At 42.8% G+C, this 26,444-nt stretch overlaps 1 protein-coding gene across 7 annotated transcripts; it reads right to left on the bottom strand.

Moving 5' to 3' along the window:
• Window positions 1–1,340: 1,340 nt before the first annotated feature.
• LOC116039540 (ETS-related transcription factor Elf-2) lies at window positions 1,341–26,413 on the bottom strand. 7 transcript variants are annotated; one of them, XM_036000660.1, is made up of 10 exons: window positions 26,017–26,413; window positions 16,400–16,569; window positions 14,064–14,316; window positions 8,046–8,159; window positions 7,023–7,211; window positions 6,575–6,661; window positions 6,222–6,417; window positions 5,135–5,551; window positions 3,826–3,988; window positions 1,341–3,371 (listed from the first exon to the last, which is right to left on the bottom strand). In XM_036000660.1, exons 2-10 carry the CDS (start codon window positions 16,472–16,474, stop codon window positions 2,736–2,738), a joined length of 2,130 nt encoding a protein of 709 aa, XP_035856553.1. In that variant the 5' UTR covers window positions 16,475–16,569; window positions 26,017–26,413; the 3' UTR covers window positions 1,341–2,735. The 7 variants fall into 7 exon arrangements, with proteins under 7 accessions (XP_035856553.1, XP_035856555.1, XP_035856554.1 ...); XM_036000662.1 differs by lacking the exon at window positions 26,017–26,413 and adding an exon at window positions 23,403–23,714 and having other exon boundaries at window positions 7,023–7,208; window positions 16,400–16,570; XM_036000661.1 differs by lacking the exon at window positions 26,017–26,413 and adding an exon at window positions 23,403–23,714 and having other exon boundaries at window positions 6,222–6,414; window positions 16,400–16,570.
• Window positions 26,414–26,444: the final 31 nt, after the last annotated feature.

The following is a 26,444-nucleotide window of genomic DNA, read 5'->3' on the forward strand; positions in this document are numbered from 1 at the left end:
CTGTGTAGTATACAGCATCAGCAGCACCATGTTACCAGGTACTGTTCATGTTCCTCTTTTAAAGCTATAGTGCATAGTTTGTCACCCCCCGAGGAGGAATTCTAAGTAATGACAACGCCACTGTCAGCATGTCCACATCATACAAGCCTTCCGTGATCACGCACGTTCCCCCACAGAGTTGCTAGTAGCCAAGGAGGACACTGCGCGCGAAAGTCGCCGGACGCCACAATCTTCTGAACGTAGTCATACTGAGAAATCCAGAGAGAGTTGTGTGGAGCCGATAGTCTTAATTAGCTTTGTAGCAACTCATTTGGCAATGGCTTGAATGTAACGGACGTTCATTAATATCAAAAAGTTACGCACTAAAGCTTCAGTGTACCATATGATGAGACATTGTACTGTATGTGCTCAACTTACAGTATAAGTGATGCAGAAACACATTTTAAATGTCCCGCAAAAGTAGATTGCAAAAAACATTTCGAAAATGGCAAAAAAAAAAAGGCAAAGGTACAAGACCGTGTACAGAAACTATCATAGACTTCAATGGTACAAGTTCGCTCTAGCCGTTCGCGGGTACGGTAAACATTTCTATGGCAACAGCGAGTTGGACCAATCAGAGACATTGCTGTTACTCTTAGGATTGTGGGTAGTGTAGTTTTTCGCCATATGATCGCGGATAAAACATGTTTTTCTTAAAACAAGGTTGATTTCATACGGACTTCTAGCTTCTACAGGAGGAGAAACCTTGGTTTCACAACCTCGTAGCTCTGGGTCAGTCTACCTCGGATGGTTTAGACATTATGACTGATATTCTAAATCCTTATGGAGAAAATCAATGGGATTTTTACCTCCGGAGTCAGCTGTTGGTCTATTTTTCAAACAACTCCAAGTTGGAACCTGTTTTCAATGCCCAATCCTAATTTTAACAGAACTAGTCATTGTTACCGGTTCATGAGCATCTTTTCAGCTACAGCACGCCTGGATACCACCCCCATTTCTCTTTGTCTACCTTATCAATGAAATAAATTGTGTAATCTGAAGCAACCGGGTGGCAGGACGTGCTAAATAACCACAGAAACAGTCTGCACTCAGCGAGTTTGATACATTGGACAAAAGTTATTGCTACTTAAAAAAAATTAGGTTACTGCCAAATCGGATTTGGTTTTATATTGTAAGTAACCTCCAAATCTAGACCACGCTTCTGATTTGATCAGAATTGTTGATATTTAAAAGGGTTGGACAAACTTTACTCAAAATAGTTTTAAGTGACTCCATCCCATTCACAAGCTAGCCAAATGCAGTAGTGTAAAATCAGCACACAATTTTCAAATGGGTCAAAAAGGTTTCAAATGTCTTTTTATATTCAGTAAAATCTACTTTAATACACTTTGAAACAAGAGTACAAGAAAATAGAATATACTTCAAATGTTGAATATACAAACAGTTCAGTCTGAACACAAACATCTCTCTCCATCTTTCCTCTTTAGACAAAAATATTGAAATGTAAGGGGGCAGGGCCAAAAAGGCAGTACAAAAAAAACATGTATGCTGGCAAATTGACCTTCTGTTTTAAGTAAAGTGACCTGGGATCCATAGTGGTTTTATATTTTTCGCAGCCATATTGCATAAACTTAAGATTTTCATTGCATTTGGATTATTTTTTCAAGAGATGGCAGCATGCATCAGCTCTGAGTCACATTTCTTTGCATTTCCATGTAGGCTTGTGAAAAGAGCAAACATTTGTCAAAAAAAATAAAATAAAATGGAGAAATAGCCAAGACCCTTAAGTCAAGTAAGTCCGAGATTCAAACTTTGACATTTCCCCAGACGCTGGCGAACAGCCCGATAGTGACAAAAAGAACTAATAATATTACAAATATTAGTTCTACTAGTTTCAATAATACTGTGCTTGGTACAAGGTATCAAAACACAAAAACAAAATTTCAGCTTACTGTTCAGACAATACATGAAAAAGAAAGTGAAAATTAAAAAAAACTAAGGCTGTCCTGTTAACTTTAGCTCCGTAAACTGTATATAGTAGATAGAGATATATATATATATATAAATATGTACATACATGACCGTTTTCTGTCTGATAATGTTCCTTCTGAGAGCTTCTCGCAGCTCCACTGTCTCTTTCTTTAGCACTCACGTAGCACCAGCCATACTTGATCTGCACAGTGATATAAGTAAAAACAAGAATAAATTGCTGGTTTTCGCATAATCTGTAGAGCCAAGAAATAAACAAATGGTCTCTAAATTACACCCCCAACTGTGTATTTTTATAGTTTGGTTAGTTGTAATTATTTGCCTCATTTTGTAGTGTTTCAGCTTCTTTTTTTTTTTTTTTTTTTGTATTTTAAAAAAGGTAATTTCCTTCCAACGGAAGTCAGTGATGGCGATCCACTGAGAAGCCATTCATCGTAGTGATCAAGGTTGGTCCCTTTACCTTTCCCAACAAGTCCCTTTAAGGTCTGTGTGTTTTCCTAGGTTGAGTACAGTACAGTCTGATCTCCGTACACGACACTGGGCGAGGTTTCAGTGTGGTTGCTGAGGACCGGCGTGGATCAGTAAAGTTCTGGGAACGACAGGGAAGATGTGAAGACAGGTTCAGGGCTAAAAACAGGCCTTTCGGGAGTCTTTTTTTAAAGTCTCACAGACTGCTGCTGGTTTTTTTACAAGAGCAAAAACAACGTCAGACATGTACAAACTAACCCGCCGAAATAGGGTGCGTTTCAACACTCGGGCTCTTCGCTCTTCATCGCCACGTCAGGCGTTTGCAGTTTGATAACCACCTCAGCGTCCACGGCATCTGACTGGACGTTCGGGACACTTTTGGGGCTCCCCTGGTTCTTCTGGATGGCCATTGTCACCGGCAACTGCACGGTTTGGAGCTGGACGCCTGCGGCCTTCAGCTTCTCCATTGTGACTCCTCCGGCTGCTGGCGCTCCTATCATGAGCTCCGAGCCGTTGACCATGACGGAATTCATGATCCGAGGGTGTGACGCCATCGCGTGATTGGCCGACGCCATCGCGTGATTGGCCGCCGACACCGTCACGACCCCCGCCCCGCTGCCCGCCTGCGACACCACTAGAGTCTGTGGTTGCGTGGGCACGCTGAGTCTCATCACCTGCGTTCCCGGGCCGACGTTGACGGGCGCGAGGGCCCGGACCGTCAGGGGGCTCCCGAGGAGGCTGATGCCTGCTGGGGAGCCCCCGACGCCGGGCTTGTTGGAGCCCGCGGAGGTCTGGAGGTGACACTGAGCCAACTGGTGCGCCGGGATTGTGATGATCTTGGCCAGCTGGACGGTGATCTTGTCCCCGTTCTCGGCTGTGGCTGGGATCATGGTGGGGATGGTCTGGATCACAACCTATCCAAAATACAAAAAAAAAAAAAAAAAAAAAGTTAATGAAAGTTAAAGAAAGACTACAAACCAAGAATGTTGTATGTCAACATCTATACGCCCGTACAGAAATTCTGCTGGGTTCGCAAACTTAAATTTAAGACAAATATTAAGACCTGTTTAATACCACATGCCATGCATTTTAATACCGGTCTCACAATCATACAAGTATGATGAAGTATAATGGAAAACAAGACATTTCCAGCAGTATATAACAATCATTTCTCATTATCTACTGAATTAAATGAATGCGACATGGACCTGGATAAGCAGGAGAAAATGAATGCAAGAATTCTTAAAAGACGATGCATTCAAAAATTCCTTTAAGTCTTTGCCAAAATAGACACTGGTACACTGTATCTGCAGGCGTGACCTGCAGATACCCTGCTGTGTCAGCGGATCACTTTCCAGGCGTGCACACCTTCTGTTGCGAGTTGGCGTTCCCGGCAGAAGAGTTGGTGAGGAGGGTGGTGTGGCCGGCGGCCCCCGTTGTCCCTGTGGGCTGCTGCACGGCAACAGTGGAGATTTTCTGACCCAGTGAGGTTGTCATGACGACAGGCACCTGCATTGCCACCCGCACCGTCCTGTAAATGAGACAGCAAGACAGCACACCGAGTCAAAAGTCAATACTTTCTGTTGGGGAAAATATGGCACCGTTTGCATTAGCACTGCTAATAGGGCTTATGATTTCGGCTCCCAATGATCACAAAAACAGAATAATCGAGAAAAACAATTATTTAGCTCATTACGTTTTGCAAGGTAACTCTTATTTTCTCTTGTGTTCTGAATGAAAAAATGAAGTTTAAATAGGAAAAGTACTAAGACTTTGGGCTTTTCCGCCTTTATTTGACAGGACAGCTAGGTGAGAAAGGGGAGAGAGAGAGAGAGGGGGAAGACATGCAGGAAATCGTCACAGGTCGGAATCGAACCCTGGACCTCTGCGTCGAGGAATAAACCTCTCAGTATATGTGCGCCTGCTCTACCCACTGCCCCAACCCGGCCACGTATGTTTTTTTTTTTTTTTTACTGTTGATTTATTTATTTTTTCACTGTTTTTTAAGTTCAATAATTGCAACATCTTTCCAGAAGTCAACGAGTAATCGTGTTAAATTATTGTGATTTCAATATTGACCGAAATAATCGTGATTATATTTTTTTCCATAGTCGAGCAGCCCTAACTGCTAATACGGGAACCCCATTTCAGTCCTTCCAGAAAAATGAGTTTTTCTGTGATTGTTGCGGGCAAAAATCCTTGATTATGCGGCATGTTTTCTTAAAAAATGCGATGGAATATGCGGGATATTTATGCAATTTTATGCGATGAAATTGCAAAAACTGCGGTTTCATCATGGCTTCATCGCGGGGTTTGCAGCTTTTCGATGATGTTCAAGTCGCATAATTACGTCACTTCATAACGTTCCCATGGCAGCAGGGGAAAATGGCTGCTCTTGTGTGAAGTAAACGCAACATTTTTCAACTTTCTGCTGAGATATATGTGACTTTTTTGCAACGAAAATGCGGGGATTATGAAATCAATCAAGCCCCGCATATTTGGCGCGGAAATCTGCAATTTATGCGGTGAAAGTGCGGCGTATTTGAAAAAATGCGGCCCCCGCATAAATATGTGGACTTTGGCTGATTATGCATTGATTTATGCGATCGCATAATCGTGTTTTTCTGGAGGGACTGGCATTTAGCTGGAAGTCCTCATGTCTCTGCAGGAGTCTAACCTGGGCCCGGTGGCGGTAGGGATGATAGCCGTGTGCGACTGCTGGATCTGACTCCCATCCGATGCTCCTGAAACAGACACTATCCTTTGTATCCCCGCCACCATCGCTGCTGCTGCGCCGCCTCCTGCCACTGTCCTGCTGCCAGCGGCGACAGTAGGGTGGGCCGCGTTGGCCCTGTTCCCGCCCCGCAGGATGTTGGGCTTCTTGGAGGATGACAGCTCGGCATCCTGCAGCAGCATGTCTGACGGAGGCGCCACGCGCTCGTAGGATGCGCTCTCGGAGCCCATCAGGTCGTCGGGGTAGGGCATCTCCGCCTTGTCGTCGTCGATGATGACTATGTTTTTGGGCATCTCTTTGAACTGGTAAACCAGCCGCTGGCCCTCTACTTTGGCAAGGATGCCGCGCTGGTAGTAATATCTGAGGGGAAAGGACAATCAGGATGGTTACAGAGAGAGAGACACACACACACACACACACACACACACACACACACACACACAGGAAAATAAGCGATAACGTTGGACATCGCGATAACGATATTCCTGAGATAAACAGATATTAAAGTGTACTGTTCTGCATTTCTGCTGCTTTCAGTGTTCTGCTAAGATACAACAAATGTTGAATTTAAAACAAATGAAAGGAAATAATTTCTTTTATTGAACAAATTGAACTGAATTGAACAGTTAAACTGTCACAAAAGTGATGTGACAGTTTAACATTTTAAAGTGCCGTTTTCTACTGATATTTTCTTTCAACTAACATAAAAATCTCTGAGTGTCTTTCGCGATATGTCGCTGCCTTTCGCGATGTGTTTATTGGTATCAATTTAAAAAAAAATATGGAAAACGTGGCCGGGTTGGCTCAGTGGGTAGAGCGGGCGCACATATACTGAGAGGCGTATCCTTTGACGCAGAGGTCCAGGGTTCGAATCCGATCTGTGACGGTTTCCTGCATGTCTTCCCCCTCTCGCTCCTCTTTCTCACCTAGCTGTCCTGTCGATTAACGGCGGAAAAGCCCAAAAAAAAATATCTTTAAAAAAAACTAAAAACAATGAAACAGACACACAGACTCACAGCCTCACGCCTACCTGAGTGCCCGTCCCATGGTCTCATAGTTCATGTCTGGCTTGTTCTTGTGTTTGCCCCACAGCTTGGACACAGCCTTTGAGTCGACCAGTTTGAAGATGCCCTTCTCCCTCTGGGTCCACTTGATGTACCTGGGACAGGTGTTCTTGTCCTGGAGGAGGTCCAACAGGAACTCCCATAGGTAGGTGGTGCTTCCTGCTGGATATCAAGCAAAGTTGATGCACTGCTAAATAGTAACTATATATATATATATATATATATATATATATATCGGTGCTTTGCACATTATCATGGCAGCATATGTATGTCTACATCCATGTTTATCAGAGCCGGTAACAGTAGTACTGTTGGGTACCTTTGCCTTCTCTTGGTTTCTTCTTGATGCCCAGGTCCAGTGAGCCGTTGGAAATAGCTGACTGGTGCGTCTTTGGCTTCCGTCCAGCTGTAACAAGGAAACATTACAAATAGGACTTCATCGTTTGCTGTAATAAGCTGAATCACTGACTTCTGCGGTTGAGTCTACCACTAGGTGGTGCTCTTGGATCATCTCAATAGCAGTGAGTGTTGGTTTGAGGTTTGAGGCCTGGGCTTGTGAGGTAAGGTTAATCACAGGGCTGCCAGATGTTTCCCATATAAAACTGTTTACAAAACAGCTCTGCCTTTTTCCAAAGCTCAACTCCCCACACTGCACAACATGGTGCTCATAGTGGGCCTACAACTGCATGAAATAACGTTTTAAAAAAACACTTTTGTGTGCTTTTCCACAGCAGAAAACTAAAAAACGACAAGCTCTTTGGGTCTACCTCTCCTCTTCCTGACGGGCTCGTAGTCTGGCTCCGGGTCTTCCATCATGGTGCCAATATTCTCATCATCGTCCTCCTCCTCGCAGTACTCCTCTGTCGATATCTCCACCTCGGTCTCTGTAATCATGTCGGGACGCATGGCGGCGTGAAGGAAGTCTGGCGTCGCAATGCAAGGCGGGATAAAAGCTTCTGGGTGGAGGAATTCAAAGAGGCGAGAGTTACAATTGTGCTTTGAAACGGCATTGTGAAGTTGTATTAACGGTTTGGTTGATGAGAAAGGTCACTAGTACATTAGAGCTTACAGAGTAAAGTAGGGCTGCAACTAACGGTTATTTTCATAGTTGATTAATCTGTCGATTATTTTCTCGATTAATCGATTAGTTGTTTGGTCTCTAAAATGACAGAAAATGGTGAAAAAATGTGGATCGGCGTTTCCCCAAACGCCCAAGATGACGTCCTCAAATGTCTTGTTTTGTCCACAACTCAAAGATATTCAGTTTACTGTCACAGAGGAGAGAAGAAACTAGAACAATATTCACATTTAACAAGCTGGAATCAAAGAATTTTTACTTTTGTCTTAAAAAAAATTTACTCAAACCGACTCATCGATTATCAAAATAGTTGGCGATTAATTTAAGAGTTGACAACTAATCGATTAATCGGTTAATTGTTGCAGCTCTAGAGTCAAGTTTCCGATGGAAAAGTTAAAAGTTTAACAAGGTTTATTTCATAATGCTGGTCCCTTATACCAGGTGCTCAGCATTGACCAGAATCTATTGGGTTAACTAATGCTCTTAAGGTTAAGAAAACCCAATCCATAGAATTCCTATGATTTTCCGTAGGGGCTGTGAAACCTCCGCAAAACTTCACTTTGTAGCTTTAAAGAATATTTCAGCTGTTCAAACTCCAGATAAAAGACCCAACCGCATTTAATATTTAACCACACGCCACCATACAGATGAATACAATTATGTTGAGGTAATGATGAAACGTAAAATACCGGCGAGTTAGTGTGCGCGTTACCTGGGCTACGGTCCTCTCTGAGGCTGGAAGGTGAGTCCATGCGAAGCAGAGCCTCTGCAGCCTCAAAGGTCTTGTCAGAGCAGTGAACGCTGGTGCCATGGACAGAAGCCTCCACTGAAACACACACAGAATCAATTACAAAATAGTTTAAGGAAAAGTTAACTGGTTGAGCCCAGTGGAGTGTTTTACTAAACTACACGAGTTACACTTGATCAACTCCCACAGGGAAAACCAGTGTGCTGCTCTGGGACAATACTACAACACTTTGCTTTCCCATATCTAAGCTAAGGTACATTATATTATTATATTAATGTAATAATTTCCCAAAAGGAAAAAAATACTAAAATACTACTAACAACTGTTTGTCACTGCTATCACACTACCAACACTGTGTTTGTGTGCTGCATAAAAATGGAACTATATGGCGCCCCCTAGTGAAGACAAATTGCCAAAATGTTATATCAATTTCGGTAAACAACACATTCACTCTGATCCAGGCACAATATGACTGGATGTCAAGTACAAGTTTCACAGTAGGAAATGTCTTCATGATCATGCCTCTGTGTTTAACTAGTTTTTGCACCTTTGGCTTCTGTTAGATGGGGCAAGAAACCAAGCTTGGTTCACGATACTGAAGAGTGACATAAGGAACGTGGTCCTTATTTACTATCTCAAATATGGAAAGACACGGCAAGGGACACTGCTGTTTGAATGAAAAAGGGATTCAGCAATGGAAATGGTACGGGGCCCCGTCTGGGAGCCTGAGAAGGAACCCAGGAGGACACCTGCTGTCGGTGTCAATCACTGGTGGGAAACGAGACCCCCGTTACACCCGCCCTGTCCATGTTTGGCTATCTCACTGGAGGCGACAGGCACGGCATAGGGGAGACATGGGCTATCTTTAGATTGTCCCACTCATTCAATCCCTCTTACAAACAAACAGGACATGCTCGTAGCCGTCACAGCAGAGACCCTATAGCTTAGCAGGCTGCCCTTGAAAGCCGGCAGCTGTGCTGTAATAAGACCACCAAAAAGGTGTCAGGTCAGAGAGCTGCAGCTTGGCTTGACCTACATAACCACATACAGTATAGACACTATGGCCATTTCTAGTCTGTCCAAAATGTTAGGGTTTTGATCTGTCCTTAATTACTGAATATTAAAACATTACAAAACAAAGAATGGTGAAACAAATGTGCCTTACGTGTGGTTAGCATATAATAAAAGCATTCAAAATGTTTTCACAAGTTAGGAAAACACCTATTATGAAGCTATACTACTATGTAACGGCGCCAAGAATGGCAGCAAGTCCGACAAAAAGTAGTGCTGCCTCTGATGACTTCCGTGTTTACAGTTCTCATCCTTTCCCTCCAGTTCTCTTTGAAGAAGCTCACAAATCCTCTTGTCACTCAACCACCGCCTCGCCTCCTATTGGCTCATTCTCCGCCTAACAGCCCGCCCCAGGTTAAATCTCATTGGACTACTGCTGCGTTCTAAACCAGCGCGCATGCTATTGGTACGGGGCAAGTCCGTCAACAACACACCACGCCCTCTCCGTACACAATGCTTCCGCCATCGAAATGGGACAAAAATACTTTTGAAATTTGCACACACAAAAAAAAAAAAACAGAGGTGGAAACGACGAAGTGTTTTTACAAGGCATTGTTCATCAACAAAAAAACTGTTAAGACGCGAGCGAAAAATCACACAAAAAGTGTAACCTGCGGGTCAATGTGGTCGAAGGCTGAAGCCGCACTCGAAACAACTACAACGTTACAGGGAAGAAAGCGAGTGAGCCAGGCCATCCCACGCTTCAATCAGCAGCTGCACAACACGATCACGGAAACCACGACACAATTATCAAAATCTCTGACATCGGAAAACTGGGTCAACATGTGCCCACCGCACCTAAAATTCACAGAAATACAATACTACGGTGCTTACTCTTCAGTAATAGGTTGCTTGGACTGTTATTCGGGGACCATGTGTGAAGACTGTTATTGCACACAATTCCTATAAACGTAACCAACTTAAGACAGCCACAGCTAAATACTACGTACGTCAGCCATATTAACACCAGAGGTGATAACTGACAGTGTGTACCAAATTAATGCCACTAAAAATAAACCCACATGTCCTTCCGACTCAGACAGCGTGGCAAAGACGTAGGAGAGACAACATCTTTGCACTTCCTGGTTGTGCAGAGCCCCATCTGCAAACCGTTATTCCAACTCGCGCTGCGGTGGGAAAAAAAAATCGGCTCCGACATGCAAAACACACTTCGTGCAGATAGCGATCTGCTTGTGCAGACTGGCAAGCTCTGCGAACGTTTTTCACCTCTTAAACCGGCTCGGTACACCGTGTAGCAACGCCATGCAGGTTGCTACCAAGGTGATCACTTCCTGATTGCCCTCCATTACTTCACCACACTACTCAGCGGACTGAAGCGCAGCTGTCGAGATTAAAAACACAACCCGTACATTAAAGTGAGCTCCCGGATCGAGGTTATAAGTACATAGAGCTACGTTACCGGCTCTGATGAGTAGATCGAGCTGGTTTTCGTGACCCTCATGCTGTAAAGTCGCCATGTTTTCCCCTTGCTGCAGATTCACATTGACTTCTCACTGAATTGTATAGGAAGCCACTAGCTCAGATCACTCCGCAGCTAATGGGAAATCTCCTCGAATTCAACGAGACAGACTACGGCGTCAGAAAGGTATCCCTCCGCAGCCGACACAGGAAATCCTTCCTTCGTCCTCCCCGGCCCTCCCTCACTTGCGTAGTGAGTACGTCAAATAAAGCTGTACTGCTGTGATCACCGTTTTTCAAATTATATCACTGAAGGAAAAAAAAATCATTACATTTCAATTACAGAACAAAGTTGCAGTTTGCACAACAAATTGACTGATACGAATGGTAAACTTCAACAAGACATTTCAGTTCAGGCTGAAAACAATGAACAACACCATGTTAGGTAATGACTGGGATTACACATTTGCTGCTCTGTCTAAACTATAGATATAGAATGACTTCACAGCATTTATTTTGTGTTGTTTTTTTATTGATTTAACTAGGATTTTTGCACAAGCCAAATGCACTCAAACAAAATTGATCAATATATTACAGTTTAGGTCATTATCAATTCCGTATTAGAAATGGCTTCTTTTGCAATGCTAAAACACCTGTGAGGAATATACTGTAAGCTGTGCACAGCAAAGCTGATATTAATTAAAATGTTATCGTCAACTAACTAAATAACTACTAAAGTGCAAATAATTTTTTTTTTTTTTTTACAAAATATTCTTTAGGTCTGCTATAACTTTGTGTAAAATATAATTTAAGTTTGGAGGCAACATTAAACTTGATTTCCTAAACAGAATCAGAAGTATTAGAAATGTAGGTTGACTGACGTGCTTTACACGCAGCTAGCCGTTCTATAGTACAAATGCTTTTTGTGGAAGTGTGGTAATTACATCTACAGCATTTTCAAACTTCTTTTATTTGTGCACCTGTTCTTTTGTTAGGTGTCGTATTTTTTGTCTCTATGAGACTAAACAGACAGAATGTAATAAATGACATAAAAAAACGACAGCAATCGTGTATTTCAGGATGACTGAATATCACGATTCGGGGAAAATATGAATCACGATTTTTTAGCTTAGAATTGATATCACGATTCTCTGCCATGATTTTTTTCCTCACGAAGTGTAACGTTTATTGCACACATGAACCATGACCAAACTAAACAAACTGGCAGTACCAAACATAGATTAGATAGATTTTGGCACCTATTGCACATTGCGCATCACCACAAGCCTGTAAACATGGAGGCTTCAATGAATAAAGAAAATCAAGTACATACTGGCCATTTAAGTACAGCAGGCTACCAGAAATAGTGACATATAACACATTGAACTAAATATGGCCCTGATACAGGCTCTATCTGAAGTCCTTGAACATGTCTTTACAATATAGTCATAAATTTTAAGTTTAAGTTTAAATCGTGAACGGGGGTGAATCAAGATCGCGATTTGATAACGATTTATCGTGCAGGCCTAATATGGAGTGATGCAAAACCATTTCCTGGTAATTCTTATCCTGCTTGCAGATACTTCTAATTAAGATTATGTTGAAGTGGAGTTTAAGGATGTCATTTGGGACGGTGTGAATAAATGCAGCTTTCAGTGGTTCAAATTACTAAATTGTCTTTCAGTCTGTTTCTTACTTATGAACACTGCACTGGATTGGACACGAGGCACCATTAATAAGGGATTAAGGGATGATTAGAGAGTTAACACTGGATCCCTACTGTATATCACTGTTCAGGAAATAGGTGCTGTCTAAAAGATACCCACAAGGTGGCAGTGTGTGAACAGTAACCCTCACAGCCTACTTTACCAGAGCTCCTCACACTGATGCTGGCAGCAGAATCATATGACAAATATGCTGCATTTCAGCCCAACCACAACAGGCACAAGCAACACTGTAAGTTGGAATTTATGAAAGCCATGTGTGGACCTTCTATCTCTATCTAGATTCATGTGACACGATTTTCACAAGATTTTCATTACATGTTCTAACCTTTCTAATATCCCTAAAGAAATGTGTTAAAATGTACTACAGACTACAGGCACACCACAAAAACAATATTTAAAAAAAAAAATACTGTTGGAAGATGTAATAAAAACAATGAGTGAATTTTGATTTGGTGGATTCGGTACTAGGATGGAGTCAGGGAAAAATGAACTGCCTGTTTCAATCGATTTGCCACTCTGGCCATGGCACCAGCTGAAAATTCAAAATCTTTTCAATTGTGTGAATGTGAACCATGGCTCTTTATAGAAAGCTTAGTCTCGCTTTGCCAGACCTTCCTCCACAACGCTGCGGAGGAGGGTCTGGCGAGTCCACACAGCATTCCGGGATGGGAGGAAAACGTGCTCTGGTTTATTGGCATTTCTTTAAACCAATCACAATCTTCATGGGCGGCGCTAAGCGCCAGACACAATGACGTTGCCGCTGCAAAATAGCCTCGGGAAGGAACTTGTTTTGGTGGAACGTGTGTGTACTTTCCAAAGCTGTTTTATGGTTCTTTACCATTACATGGTACCTGCTCAACTCGCCTCGACTCTACTCGCCGTTTTTGTTTTCAATTACAAAAAAAAAAGTATCTGGTACCTGCTAACAGGTACTTTTTTTAGTATCACCTCCGTCGAGGTTCCAAGCAAGCTGAGGCAATACCAAAAGGTGACGTGAAAGCGACAGAGGGGTGTGTCCTGAACAAACCCGCCATTTTTAAATAGTTTAGCCAGCTGTGTTTTTGAAACAAAATGTGTCTTTTGGCTGTGGCAACAACAAAACACCTTTGACGTTCTGTGTGTGTCGCGTTAGGTCACGGCAGTTTACTGCGGCGCCCCTATGACGACCAGCCACGCTGAGGCGGTACTAAAATCTGCAATGGAAAACGGACGCACAGTGAGGCGAGTAGAGTCGAGTAGAGTCGAGTCGACGCGAGCAGGTACCATGTAATGGAAAAACGCCATTAGTCGTCAACCATAGTCCTCATAAATCCACCAGAGTTTAACATTCCAACATAAAGAAAGCGGAAGGTAACAGACATCTGGCCTAAAAACAGGGACATACGGCGGAATTTCCGGCGCTGGATGGTTAAAGCAAAATTATAAATGATCAGAAATCTCTCACAAGTCTAGAGCTAATGTCTTGTTTCTGAAACATGCAGCCCATAAAAGTAAACGGTACAACAGCAGGCAAAAAGATCTCTTTTTCTAATAATCCGTCGTGACCCAGAGGAAAACGGAACTGTGCACCAACAACGGTAACAGGATGTACAAAAAGAAACAGGAGACAAATTTCTCAGCACCTTGGGTAAAAGAGGTTGCTTTAACGACCAGGGTTTGGTAGTGGAGCGAGTCATCTGATGCACTAACCTACAGTGCCAAAAGGAACAATATGAGGGGACATTACATCCAATGTCTGGTGAATACAGGAATATTCATGTCTCACCTGGCTCCCCTTCTGTCTCCACCTCCTGCTCATCGCCCACTTCCTGCATCAGGTAGGCCTCGTCGTCACACACAAACACCTGGGCTGAGTAACCTTGCTCGTCGGCCATGCTGGCGCCGGGTACCTCCTCCACTATGACTGCTGGGTAATCCTCAGCCTCCTCTCTGTCCTGTACTTCTTCATAGGCCTCCTCAGCTTCACACTCGCCTTCTACCTCCCCTTCAAACTCCAAGTCCACCTCACACTCTCCCTCCTGCAGGGGAAAGGGATTGCGGTTCGAAAGAGAGCGAGGCAGTCAAAAAAAAAAAAAAAAAAAAAAAAAAAAGTTTTCAATAAGAGAAATAAGACAGATATGAGAAAAGAAGGCAAGATTCTGTTGTAAACTGCCGTTGCCGGATTAAGCAGAATTTATGCTTCTGGGGGCTCTACACAGAGCTTACGCCGTAGTCTATGTAAGTGGCCTGAGGTTTATACTTGTGCGCTAGTGTCTTCGTCGTTCTAGCCAGTGGCGCAAAAAGTGGGAATGCACTATGTGCGGCACATAGGGGCACAGCACAATGGGGGGCGCCAAAGCAATGGTTAAAAAAAATTTTTTTCAATATGTAACTAACAGGCTAGATTAGGCGCCCTGTCTCATAAGATTCCATCATAGAATGTTGACATAGAAGAGGGAGGGGGAGGGGAGGGAGCGGGTGGGCGCTGTGAGCGCTGAGTGAGCAGGTACGAGCGTACGAGTAGTAAGTTGCTGTCTATGGAAAAAGCTGTTGGGGCTAAAACTAGAAAAAGAAAGCGGGAAAAGGAGATGACATGTTAAGGGATGCGACAGCAGTTAAATAAGTGGATGGTGAGAGGCAACAGGTAGGATTTAAAGTGTGACATCTGTGCTTGGTGGCTTGCAAATATTCATGTTAACGGACTAGCTAGCGTTTGCTAACACTGGGAATGTAGCAGCCAAATGGGGGTTTACGGCTAGCTTACAATATGCAAAACCAAGGTTGCTGAGCTGAAAACTGATAAATATAAGGTAGCATGTACAATAAATGACAATAATCTGGAAAACATAACTAATGCTATAACTCTGGTTTACCATGGAATCATGCATAGATTTGCTACCAAACTTGGAGGCTTGCAAATATCCATGTTAACAGACTGGCTAGTGTTTGCTAACTTGATGCAAACAAATGTTGCTGATAGCTACATTTAGATTTTGGTTAAACCCTATGGTATCAATCCCATGCATGACATATCTCAATTTTATTAAGGTAAAATAACAACTGGTAAATATAAGGTAGCATGCACAATAAATGACAAGAAGAAAAATAAATAAATATGAAAAAAAATATATAAATATTTAAAATACAAAATGTGAATGTAATTTCAACAGCAGCACAACCTTACTGCATAATATTTGTCTTATCTGATGCTAGGATCACTAGGCTGATTTAAGAATTGAATTTAGGCTGCTATATTTAACAGTGAGTTAATTTCATTCAGGTGTGAGGATGGTGGATCAGGGAAGACAGGGGAAGGCAACAGGTAGGGCTAACATTAGGTGGAAGTGTAGGGGGAGGCACTTGATACCAACAGATTAATTTCTTAATATTATTGATATAGTAAAACTAATGAAAAATGTATTACATAATGTTTGTTTGACAATATGTCTTAGTGGAGAAGAGCATAGGCAAGGAGTGAATGAGACAGACATGAGGTCGGCGATGGCATCACGTAGAGATGAGACCAGTGATGACATCAGGTAGAGATGAGACCAGTGATGACATCAGGTAGAGATGAGACCAGTGATGACATCAGGTAGGAGTTCTATTAGACCACACAAAACTAAACATCCAGTATGGTTTGAAGTTCTGTTGACCAACCTATTCACTGTGTCCTTTTTGGGGGAAGAAATAGTGCAGATAGAGATAGAAAGCCACTCACCACTCAAATCACATCAAACAGGGGTGATCATTAGGTTGCCAATTGTCACAATTTGGTTGCCAAGGGCAACCGTGCAACCGTTAACGTCACTGATATACTTTTTTTTTTTTTTTATTTCTGACCACGGTCTGAAAGCTGTAGCAGGAAAAGTCAACCCTCTCCTTGATTTCATGTTGTTTATGGAGAAGGAGAACCAGGAAATGAGTTGGGGGGGAAATGCAATGGACCGATCGCAGGTGTTGCGGTCTGCGTCGCCGCGCCGTGTAGTTAAATTTTTTGAGAGGTGCACGTCAGGCTACGGTGTAGGGTCGGTATCTACGCGGTACCTACGTGCGTACTCATGGCGTGGACTTAACGCAGGAGCATAAATTGGGCTTTGCTCTTGCTTGCGTCTGACCCACCTGCTCGGGGTCCTCTTCAGCTGCGACATACTCCACCACCGTCCCACCAGTGTCGACCAGCACCACTGAGGCCATGACTCATGCTCCTCAGGGATCAGCAGTCACAGCCGGCGATTAGCCACAGCACCTCTTGGTCTGGTGGACTCACCCAGTTGGGTGAATAAAGGCCCCCTGGAGAGAGAAGACACACTGGGTAAACAAAACGTGGTTCAACACAATAAAGTCGGTGATTGGTCAAAACTGAGTTTTATGGCAAGTTTGACGATGACAGGAGTCTGCCTATTTCCCTATGTTAGCCCTGCGTTGTGTGTCCTTGATCAAAACAATGAATGCCTACCACCTCCAGAGTTGTTGTTGTCTAGCTGACCCTGTGCTTTAATCCTCTCCTGCAAAGCCCACGACGTCACATATTTCTCCCAACGATGTCAGACCTTTTTCTTTAAATCATCATGAAGTCCAGTTGCTTTACTAAAAAAAAAAAAAAAGAAAAAGAAATATATATATATATATATATATATATATATATATCTTCATTGCTCACACTTAACAACCTGAACAATTCTCTTTAAAATGAAAAATCACATGGCTTAATTTAAATGCAACCAGCCCAAACCTTCCTCCAGCCGTCCCAGCTTTAGACACAGGCTTCATAAAAGGCTGGGATCTATTGTATCTCTTCCATCTCTTTCCTTCTAGCTTTGTTCTGCAGGAAGTGCCTGTCTGCTATTACAGGAAGAAATGTACTGACAAGAAGCCAAGTGAGTTCCTTAAACACGCACACAGTGTCCAGTGTGAGATCTAGCCATGGTAACAGTTGCTAGGAACCACAGGGCCCTCAGTCCCTGTTCGGTGCTGCTCTGCGGGGTGACAACAGGATGTAAGACAAAGGGAATGCAGGAGCATGGAGAGGCAGACAGATATACACAAACTGCATGACGGTGTTCAAACTGATGCGCCACCTGCTCTGCCTTTACTCAGTTTTTAAAGAGCTGACTTGGCCACTGACCTACTGGGATTTGATATATTGTTACACTGGTCAGTGTTTACAACATGATCCCTCCTTGGAACAGCAGCGCGTGTGGGATTGTGTTCAGACAGATATTCTGAATATAAAGACTATAGAGAGTGGTGTCTTTTTTGGCCTTTTTAGTGTTAAAAGTGAAACATACTGCTTGAAAATACAAACTATAAAGCATAAATCCAACCTGTCTCGATTGTCCAAGTATGCAAACTAAGCAGCCTAACAGTGTCATGTCAGAATAAAACACGTCTTACATTTTACTTATAATACTGGGACTAACTACCTCCACCCTGCAATACATGAACAATGCTCTTCTACATGGATCATGAACTGGTGAGGATGCTGATTTTTGTGTAGGACAGGACATGCAGCTTTGGCATGATATGGATGTATGTATGTAGCCATCAAGTGCATATTTAAGATCATTCTACAGCTGTTCACGTTTAAAGCATAACAGCTGGAGACATTCAAAAGTCAGCCAGAGACGTTTCTACATCTAAAGGCTCTGACACACCAACCCGACGGCTGACCGTCAGCAGAAAAGGCAGTCGGACTGACTGCCTCCCCGAGTTGGTCAAAAAAGTGCCTCGGAACACACCAAAGCGACGCCGACTTGAGCATACGTTCTGCGCGTGCGCAAGGTGTAATACGTCTCCATAACAGCAGGCGGCGCTAATCTGTATTGTCGCCCAAAAAAATGAAAACCGGCAGCTGCACGAACCAAGGCGGTAAGCTTCTCCTCGGAACGCGTAGCTCCTATGGCGCCATTTTGATGCTAACAAGCCATCACCTCCCGTTAGCGTTCCATTGACTGCCATTCATTTTGGCGCCACTTTGACAGCGAATAACTTCACATCTGAAGCGTTTAAACACTATTTGTCCATTGTTTATTTCTAAAGAAACACGACAGTGTATAAAAGGCTCCATTACCTTGTACCTCACGTTATGGCTCCGTAGCAGACGTTTTTGTAAAAATAGGCTAACGATTGTGTCATAACCACGCAACTTACTGTCGCATAGTAGAGGAATTACCGTATAGTACAGGAGAAGCTCGCAGGCAGTTTCGACTTACATTAGCCGTTTAAGTTTAATTACTAATGTTAACTAGCATTTTAGTTAGCAATAATTAGCCTGTGCCTATGTTATCTCCTTACATATACCTACACTCTCCGTCTCTGCAAGACTGGGAATGATTGAGATTTCTCTTGGCACAGCTACCAGAAGACTTCCAACTTTCAGACAGGTTGCTCACATCACATTTCCGTCATCTCTCTCAGTTGGAGGCTGCGCAGTAACGCTCAGCCATCACCGGAAAATTGCTTCTAATATCCTTCACTGGTCTCCGTCCAGAGCAACGGGATCTGTTGGTCCAGTTTATATATGTCAATGGTACGAACGCGTGGGTCTGGCTTCTCCGGAATTTCAAAGCCAGCCCATCATGGCAGCTTGTTCGGAATACGATCTCATATTTTACGAAAATAGTTTACCGAAACGTGTTTCTGAAAACATTTAAAGCGAGAAATAGGCCATGCAGTTGCTGAATCTGTCTTCATTTCAGATCGACAAAGGTCAGCTTAAAAGATTTTCGTCAGATTTTGAGAGACTCTAGTCACGCTCATCCCGCTCGTCATTTCCGGGTTAGCACTCCACCAATCAGATTGGTCATTGAATCCGACTGCCCGCCCTCCGATTCAACATGTCAAATCGGCCAAAATGAAGGCACGGAACACACCGAACAGACTCGAGTCACTGACCTCGCCAGACAGTCCGACGGGCGATAATCGTGTTGGTGTGCCAGGGCCTTTACGGATGTAACATTAGCTTTATTATATAGCTACCAACAGCTGATAAAGGTCTACTAGCGACAGTTGTCATTTCAGCCAGCCAATTCAACATTTACCAGCTAGAAATACTAGCAGTTAAACTATCTACCTCAGTCTGAAATCAAGCACCCTTGTTTTGAAAAGAATTTCAATGGTCAACCTGCCACAAACTGCATATGTGCTGTGCATGAGCGGAAAGCTTAACAGGCGTAGCAACAGTAACTAAGGGAGGCGGAGCTTAACACACTTCATGCCGCGATTGATCAGGTAAACTGGGGGTTTGAAATGCTCACTGCAAGTTCTCTACTCCCACAAATCAGGAGAACATGTCTGAAAGTGTGCATCCTTATTCCTATTGGTCCAATTCCTCCCATTCTCTACCCTCTCTGTGACATTTGCCTTTAGATGTGTTTGGACCTCTATGGTTTGGATAGTCTTGCTTTGCCAGACCTTCCTCCACAGTGCTGTGGAGGAGGATCAGGCTAGTCCACACAGCATTCCGGGAGGGAGGAAAACGTGCTCTGGTTTATTGGCATTTCTTTAAACCAATCACAATCGTCACGGGCGGACGGAGCCACGGTGCCGCTGCAAAATAGCCTCGGCAAGGAACTTGTTTTGGTGGAAAGCGTGTACATTCAAAAGTTGTTTTAGTCGTGCAACAGAAAACTCAGATTGGACAGATAGTCTAGCTAGCTGTCTGGATTTACCCTGCAGAGATCTGAGGAGCAGTTAACCATAGTCCTCAGAAATCCACCGGAGTTTAAAATGCCAACACAAAGAAAGAGGAAGGCAACACGACATCCGGCCGAAATGAGGGACATCCGGCGGAATTTCCGGCGGCACCGGAGCAATCCCGGAAGGGGAACGTCGTTGATATAGACTATGGTTTGGACAACTCTATGTTTGACACTTTATTTTTTAACATGAACAAGGTCACAAACAGAACAAACTCTATTCTCCTCATCAAGCACAGCACATCTCCCCACTTGTAGCGCCAAGGCAGACCAACCTCTGCTTAAAGATAATCCCACGCAACATTCTTCAAATTCTTCTGTACAGACAGAGACAAGGATTAGAAATAACAATAACTCTCTCACTGACACTTCCATTTTTTCCACATGTTCCACTGTAAAAGTAATGACACATTTCAAAATAGCCAGAACACTTAATGTAAAAGCCATTCCATGCATGATCCAGGGCATTTCTGAATTTGTACAAACTGACCATGCAACAACGTCCTCGAACATGGTGTGAACGAGGTGTCAGTGTGACATGCTCGGTTAGTCTAACGGCTGTATAATGGATGAGCCATGCTGTGCTGGTGTTTCCTCCGCTACTGAGACCATCATGCTATCAGCTCGGATGGAAATCCTCTGTTCGATTATTCAACAGCATGGAGCAGACACTCATCTACAGCTGTATGTTCTGTTTAGGAGGGGCTGCGTTAATTCAGATTTGTAGTATGCATGCAGGGGTTATGTGATACACCCACATGTCTCCCAGAAGGGCATCTGACTGGTATGTGCTGCTCCAGAGTCCCAGGAAATCAGGTACTTTACATACTTTACTCCCCTCCAATCTCTATTTCTTCTTATCCTTCCATTCTAACTCTGTTTGAATATTTTATACTTCACCTGTTGTTTCATGCATGTTATTCTCTGGCACAGACACAGGCTAACCAAAGAAGGATGTGTACATGTGCAGCACTATGTGCCGTTACTTTGCCGTTAAACTGACAAGTTATTATGTAAGCTCATGGAAGAGTTGGAGATTGTGACACACTGGGTTTTTGTAATATATCCAGCCCATCAAAGTCATTTCATTAGAGAGTCAGAAAGAGATTAAGTGAAAAGGTCAAAGTTAGGGCTGGGTACCAAGCTTCAATAGTTTAAGGCACCGACCAAATTGTAGTATAAATAATATATATATATATATATATATATAGTGTATCAAAAATGCCTTTTCATTTAATACCTAAGGAGAAAATTTCACCTAGCAGTTTTCCTCGGATTAGGGTGGCACCTAAATCATGGTTGCAGCTGACTAGGGCTACAACTAACGATTATTTTCATAGTTGATTAATCTGTCGATTATTTTCTCGATTAATCGATTAGTTGTTTGAGCTATAAAAATGTCAAAACATGGTGAAAAATGTGGATCAGTGTTTCCCAAAGCCTAAGAGGACGTCCTCAAATGTCTTGTTTTGTCCAAAACTCAAAGATATTCAGTTTACTGTCACAGAGGAGAGAAGAAACTAGAAGATATTCACATTTAACAAGCTGGAATCAGAGAACTCTTATTATTTTTTAATAAAAAAATGACTCAAACGATTAATCTTTTATCAAAATAGTTGGCGATTAATTTAATAGTTGACAACTAATTGATTCATCGTTGCACCTCTACAGCTGACACCGTTGTCCTGCTCCGCGCCCTGCTATGCTCTGCTATGCTCTGCTACACCCTGCTACACCCTGTAACGCCCTGCAGTGCCCTGCTACACCATGAACTACTACAACTACTATTTCTAGCCATAGTTCCATTATCTTTATTGTGACTATTATTGCCACTGTTCATCACATCCCCAACCGACACCGCCTACCAAGAGTCTGGGTCTGTCCGAGGTTTCTCCCTAAAAGGACGTTTTTCCTCGCCACTGTCGCGCTAAATGCTTGCTCTTGGGGGAATTACTAGAATTGTTGGGTCTTTGTAAATTATAGAGTGTGGTCTAGACCTACTCTACTGTAAAGTGTCTTGAGATAACACTTGTTATGATTTGATACTATAAATCAAATTGTATTGAACTGAATTAAATCTCATCAATGTCAGTGAGCCAATTAGCATGCAGCATGCTTGTACCGAGATCTAATAATGCTGCTGACCGGCTGTCCAACGTTACAAGTCGTGGAGTCATGCAGGAAACACACAGCAACGGGAGTCACGTGTGTGTATTTTGAGAGGCTTGACTACAGTGTGCGTCTCATAAGTGTAAAGCAGCTGAAAAATAAAAAAAATAGATTGTACTGTAATGTTGGAAAAAATCATTCAGGAACCGGTATAGAAGTCAAGGTATCGTACTGGCAGCAATATTGGAATGTTTTGAACGATATCCAGCCCTACTCAAAGTGCAGTGTCTTGTATGTGGTGCCTATATGTTAACACTTGGCCAACAGAATGATCTGGCACTAAAATGACGGCATACACCAGTATGGAAATAAACTGTCATTGCAGCGCTGTGTATGTTCTTTCTCCCTTTAATGCTATTCCTTTTATTTAGTTCTCTCTTTATTTCCACTACTAACGATGTTAAGATAACTCATCTCAGTGGACAAATACAGACAATCTGCACAATACAATGTGCAAGATCACAAAGTATGAAACGTGCACACTACAGGCAGATTCAAAATGTGCGTTCGCGCAAACACCCACCCAGCCAACCGCGCGCACACACACACACACACACACACACACACACACACACACACACACACACACACACACACACACACACACACACACACACACACACACACACACACACACACACACACACACACACACACACACACACACAAAAGCTGGTAGCAGTTGAGTCTCTCAAGCAGGACTTGCAGGTTAAATTGATTCAAACAGGTATTACAGGACCTGCTGGACGACCGCGAACACGTGGCTGTCTGGCTGGTCGCTTCTGAGCTCAAACATAAATGAGTCAAGAGGCTGCACTATTACCATTGCGACACACTAGTTAATTCAAAAACTACCAGCAAGTTTCATGTTAATGAAAGGAATTCATATTTAAATAAAGTCAAAAGCAGCCTTTTCACTTCTAAAAATTAGCTACTAGTCATGTTGGTATTCCAGGAATTGAATATATTTCTGCTGCAATTAAAGTATATCCTAGGATAAGAGCTACAGCTACATGTGTCAAATGCGTCAAATCCAGTTCACTTTTAACCTTTGATTACCAGGGTGGAAGCACACGACTAGCTTGATTCTTTAACAAATGGTGTTCTGGTTCATGGTGAGTCAGTAGCAGTCTCGCGACTTTACAAAATACAGCAGAGTCATCCTGACAGGACAACTTTGCCCTCTATGAAATCCCAACAAACGCATCAAGACTAAAAAAAGGGAAAACAGTCCAAGGGAAAAGTCCAAACTTGCCTTGCCACAGAAAGTTTGATGCGAGTCAAAATGCAGGCCTGCATCTTTACTTGGCTGCTGTTAAAAAATCCACAAAGAGGAGAATGAAAGAATGATGCTTTCTTGTCGAAGGAAAGCAACAGGACTTTTTGGCACCTCTCTCTCTCTCTCTCTGCCTGTCTCGGACTTTCTCCCACACCTCCTCTCTGTCTGTCTGACATCCATCCATCCATCTGGCCGTCCATCTCCTCTCTCTGCCTGCCTGCTCACTATCTGCCTGTTCCCTGGGTGGAAGGAACCTCTCAGAGCGAGTCAGCACTTCTCAGACCCTGCCCTGAGCTCAGATCACATGACAAGGGTGGAACACACACACACACACACACACACACACACACACACACACACACACACACACACACACACACAGTCACATGATCTTTCAACAACAGAGCTTTTGTTCCAAGTAACTGGGGCTGCTAGTAAAGATACAACGCCCTGCCTTGTGCCTTGCCCTCCACCAACACACACATGCACAGACACAGTAATGACACAAAGAGCAAATGAAATGGCAACCATGACCTCAGGATTTGCTTGACATCCACCCATACCCATACCCACACACACACACACACACACACACACAGGCAAGTTTGACTATAATTCAGTTGCTCCAATGATATGGTCATGAAGTGGTGTATACATTCTCTGCAGTGTTTTAGTGTCTGCTGTCGAAATAAGCCAGTTTGTTCTATAACATAAATTTGTCTTGCCTAATATTTTAACATTGAGATACTTAGGGGTGGGGGAAATGACAGCAAATTGTGTTACTTAACTATACTCTCACACATAACCAACACCAACAGATAAAATGTACTATATCACGTCTTTAAACCTTAGCATGTTAAGAGTATTACAGGAAGCTACAATTGAATAAAAAATGTGCAAGTTTGGAAAAATGAGCCTTTAAAATTACACTTAGTGCTGAAACAATTAGTCCATTAATCAATGACCTGATCGACCGAAAATTATTTGCCAACCACTTTGATAATCGATGTATCTATTAAGTAAAAATGCCAAATACATACAGGATCAAGCATCTGAAATGTGAGGATTTTTCTTTTTCTTTGTTTTATGTCATTGTGAATTACAGAGCTGATCTTATTTCATCACAACCATCTGCACAAATTCCAGTGGAAAATAATGATATATTATGAAACATTAAAAATGACAAAATTAGTTATGAGGGTTTACAGAAAGTGACAATAAAATAATAATGGAGGTGGAGTCTATAAATGACCATCAGCCTCCCAATGATTGCATTCCCTTCTACTCTACCATACACACACACACACACACACACACACACAAAATGCCTCCCACTGTAACATGCAACCACAGTTTACTGATGGATGTTGTCCCCCCCATCATCCATCCATCTCTTTGGTACCAATCCTACTTTTCTCGACAGGCCTCTCATAATTTAGCCCTATTACAGGGCAAATGAGCAAAAGGCAGGCTAGTCAATCATTTACCAGCACAAAGCACACACACTTCAGTAGCCTATACAGCTCACACTGGACACAGCAGGTCCAGGCCCCTGGCCTCTGTGAACTTAACAACACTACCTCACCACACACAATCCAAACTGCCACTAAAGCATAACAACCAGTAACTTAAAAAAAAAAAGAATACTGTGCTACACTTCGACATTACATGATGCTAATTTACAGTGTGGTCAAAGATAGGTAGAGAGGTAGGGGGCGGTGCTCAGGAAATTACATGGGGAAACTATTGTGTTTTTTCATCTATCAAACACAAGTTGAATGTTTGATTTTGCGTTTTAACCAATTACTTGATTATAATTAGCTACATTTCTCACATTTTGTATACTAAACAACTTGCTGTTAAAACATCAACAAGAAAAAAAATAACTTCCCAAATAAATAGTACTAGAAGGGTAAATCCTTAAATCGGTTATTATCTATTCGAATTTTTCAACAAGCAATGAGAAATTTGAAAAAGCTACAAATAAAAACAGCACGCCACCAGCATCAATGGCCTACTTATCACCACCTGATACTAATGTTACATCACACAGCAGGGTTACAATAATATGCACTCACTTGCTATGCTACAAAGCCAATATAGTTTCAGTGTGTTGATACAAGGCTTGTTTGCTGGTGGTAATACCTCTGACACATAGAAAGCAGTGAGGTTAGATCCAAAATCAAAGTTATCCAGATCACACAGCTGGCTGCCTGTTTGCAATGCTTACAAATGAGAGATATGAAAGACAAGAGAAAGATGTCAGGCATGTACACAGGGGGAATTCAATGTTGCAATGATACCTTTGCTCTTCGCCAGCCTTATCAATGAATTATTAGCCAGCGCTTGCATCATTTATGTATTCTTTTACATTATATGCCGAGCTGGTCAATGAACTCTAACGCATTTCAAGAACCGTCATTTTTGAGAACACGTCGCACACAAGAAGCAAACTGAATAGAAACAGAGCATTGGCATGAACTTGGCTAACGTTAGCTAGCTAAGTTAGCATTGTGAAAAACAAGCTGTCAGAAAAGAAACACAACAAACCATGTGGCTATTGCTGGCTAATGTTTGCTCAGCTCACTTACCGTGAAATTCTGCTCGCTCCTTGCTGGTAACCAACTTAGTTGACAGGCGGACGCCAGCTACTTGACGTTAGCAGGCTGGCTAATGAGAGTTTGCTGTGTGTGTGTGTGTGTGTGTGTGTGTGTGTGTATGTGTGTGTGGTGACAACCAGAGACAACTCTCCTCTTAGCCGGACGGCTCTGCTCTGATCCCGTTGCTGCTGTCGAGTGTCAGGCGAGAGTCCCGCTGCTAATGCTAGCTAACTTAGCGTTAACGTTAGCTGTATTCATGTTTAGGAGCCTCCAGACAGATGAGTATAAAAAACCTCGGTGTTCTTGGGGTTTCATGTGGGACAGTAAACGAATAAAGAAGTAAACGCTTGGTCAGGACGGTGTGCCCCTCTGGAGACTGACTGAAGTCAGTTACTCTCACAGTACTCTCCGCTTGTTCA

This window comes from Sander lucioperca, chromosome 4, assembly GCF_008315115.2.
Source record: "Sander lucioperca isolate FBNREF2018 chromosome 4, SLUC_FBN_1.2, whole genome shotgun sequence".
Taxonomy (NCBI): domain Eukaryota; kingdom Metazoa; phylum Chordata; class Actinopteri; order Perciformes; family Percidae; genus Sander; species Sander lucioperca.

What these genes read in the sequence shown, in the direction of transcription:
- LOC116039540 (XM_036000660.1), bottom strand. Translation starts at nt 16,474, where the DNA reads ATGGCCTCAGTGGTGCTGGTCGACACTGGTGGGACGGTGGTGGAGTAT. An exon ending in GAAACCAAGAGAAGGCAAAG is followed by an intron (nt 6,418 to 6,574) that starts GTACCCAACAGT and finishes CTTGATATCCAG; the next exon opens with CAGGAAGCACCACCTACCTA. An exon ending in CCTACCGCCACCGGGCCCAG is followed by an intron (nt 3,989 to 5,134) that starts GTTAGACTCCTG and finishes TCTCATTTACAG; the next exon opens with GACGGTGCGGGTGGCAATGC.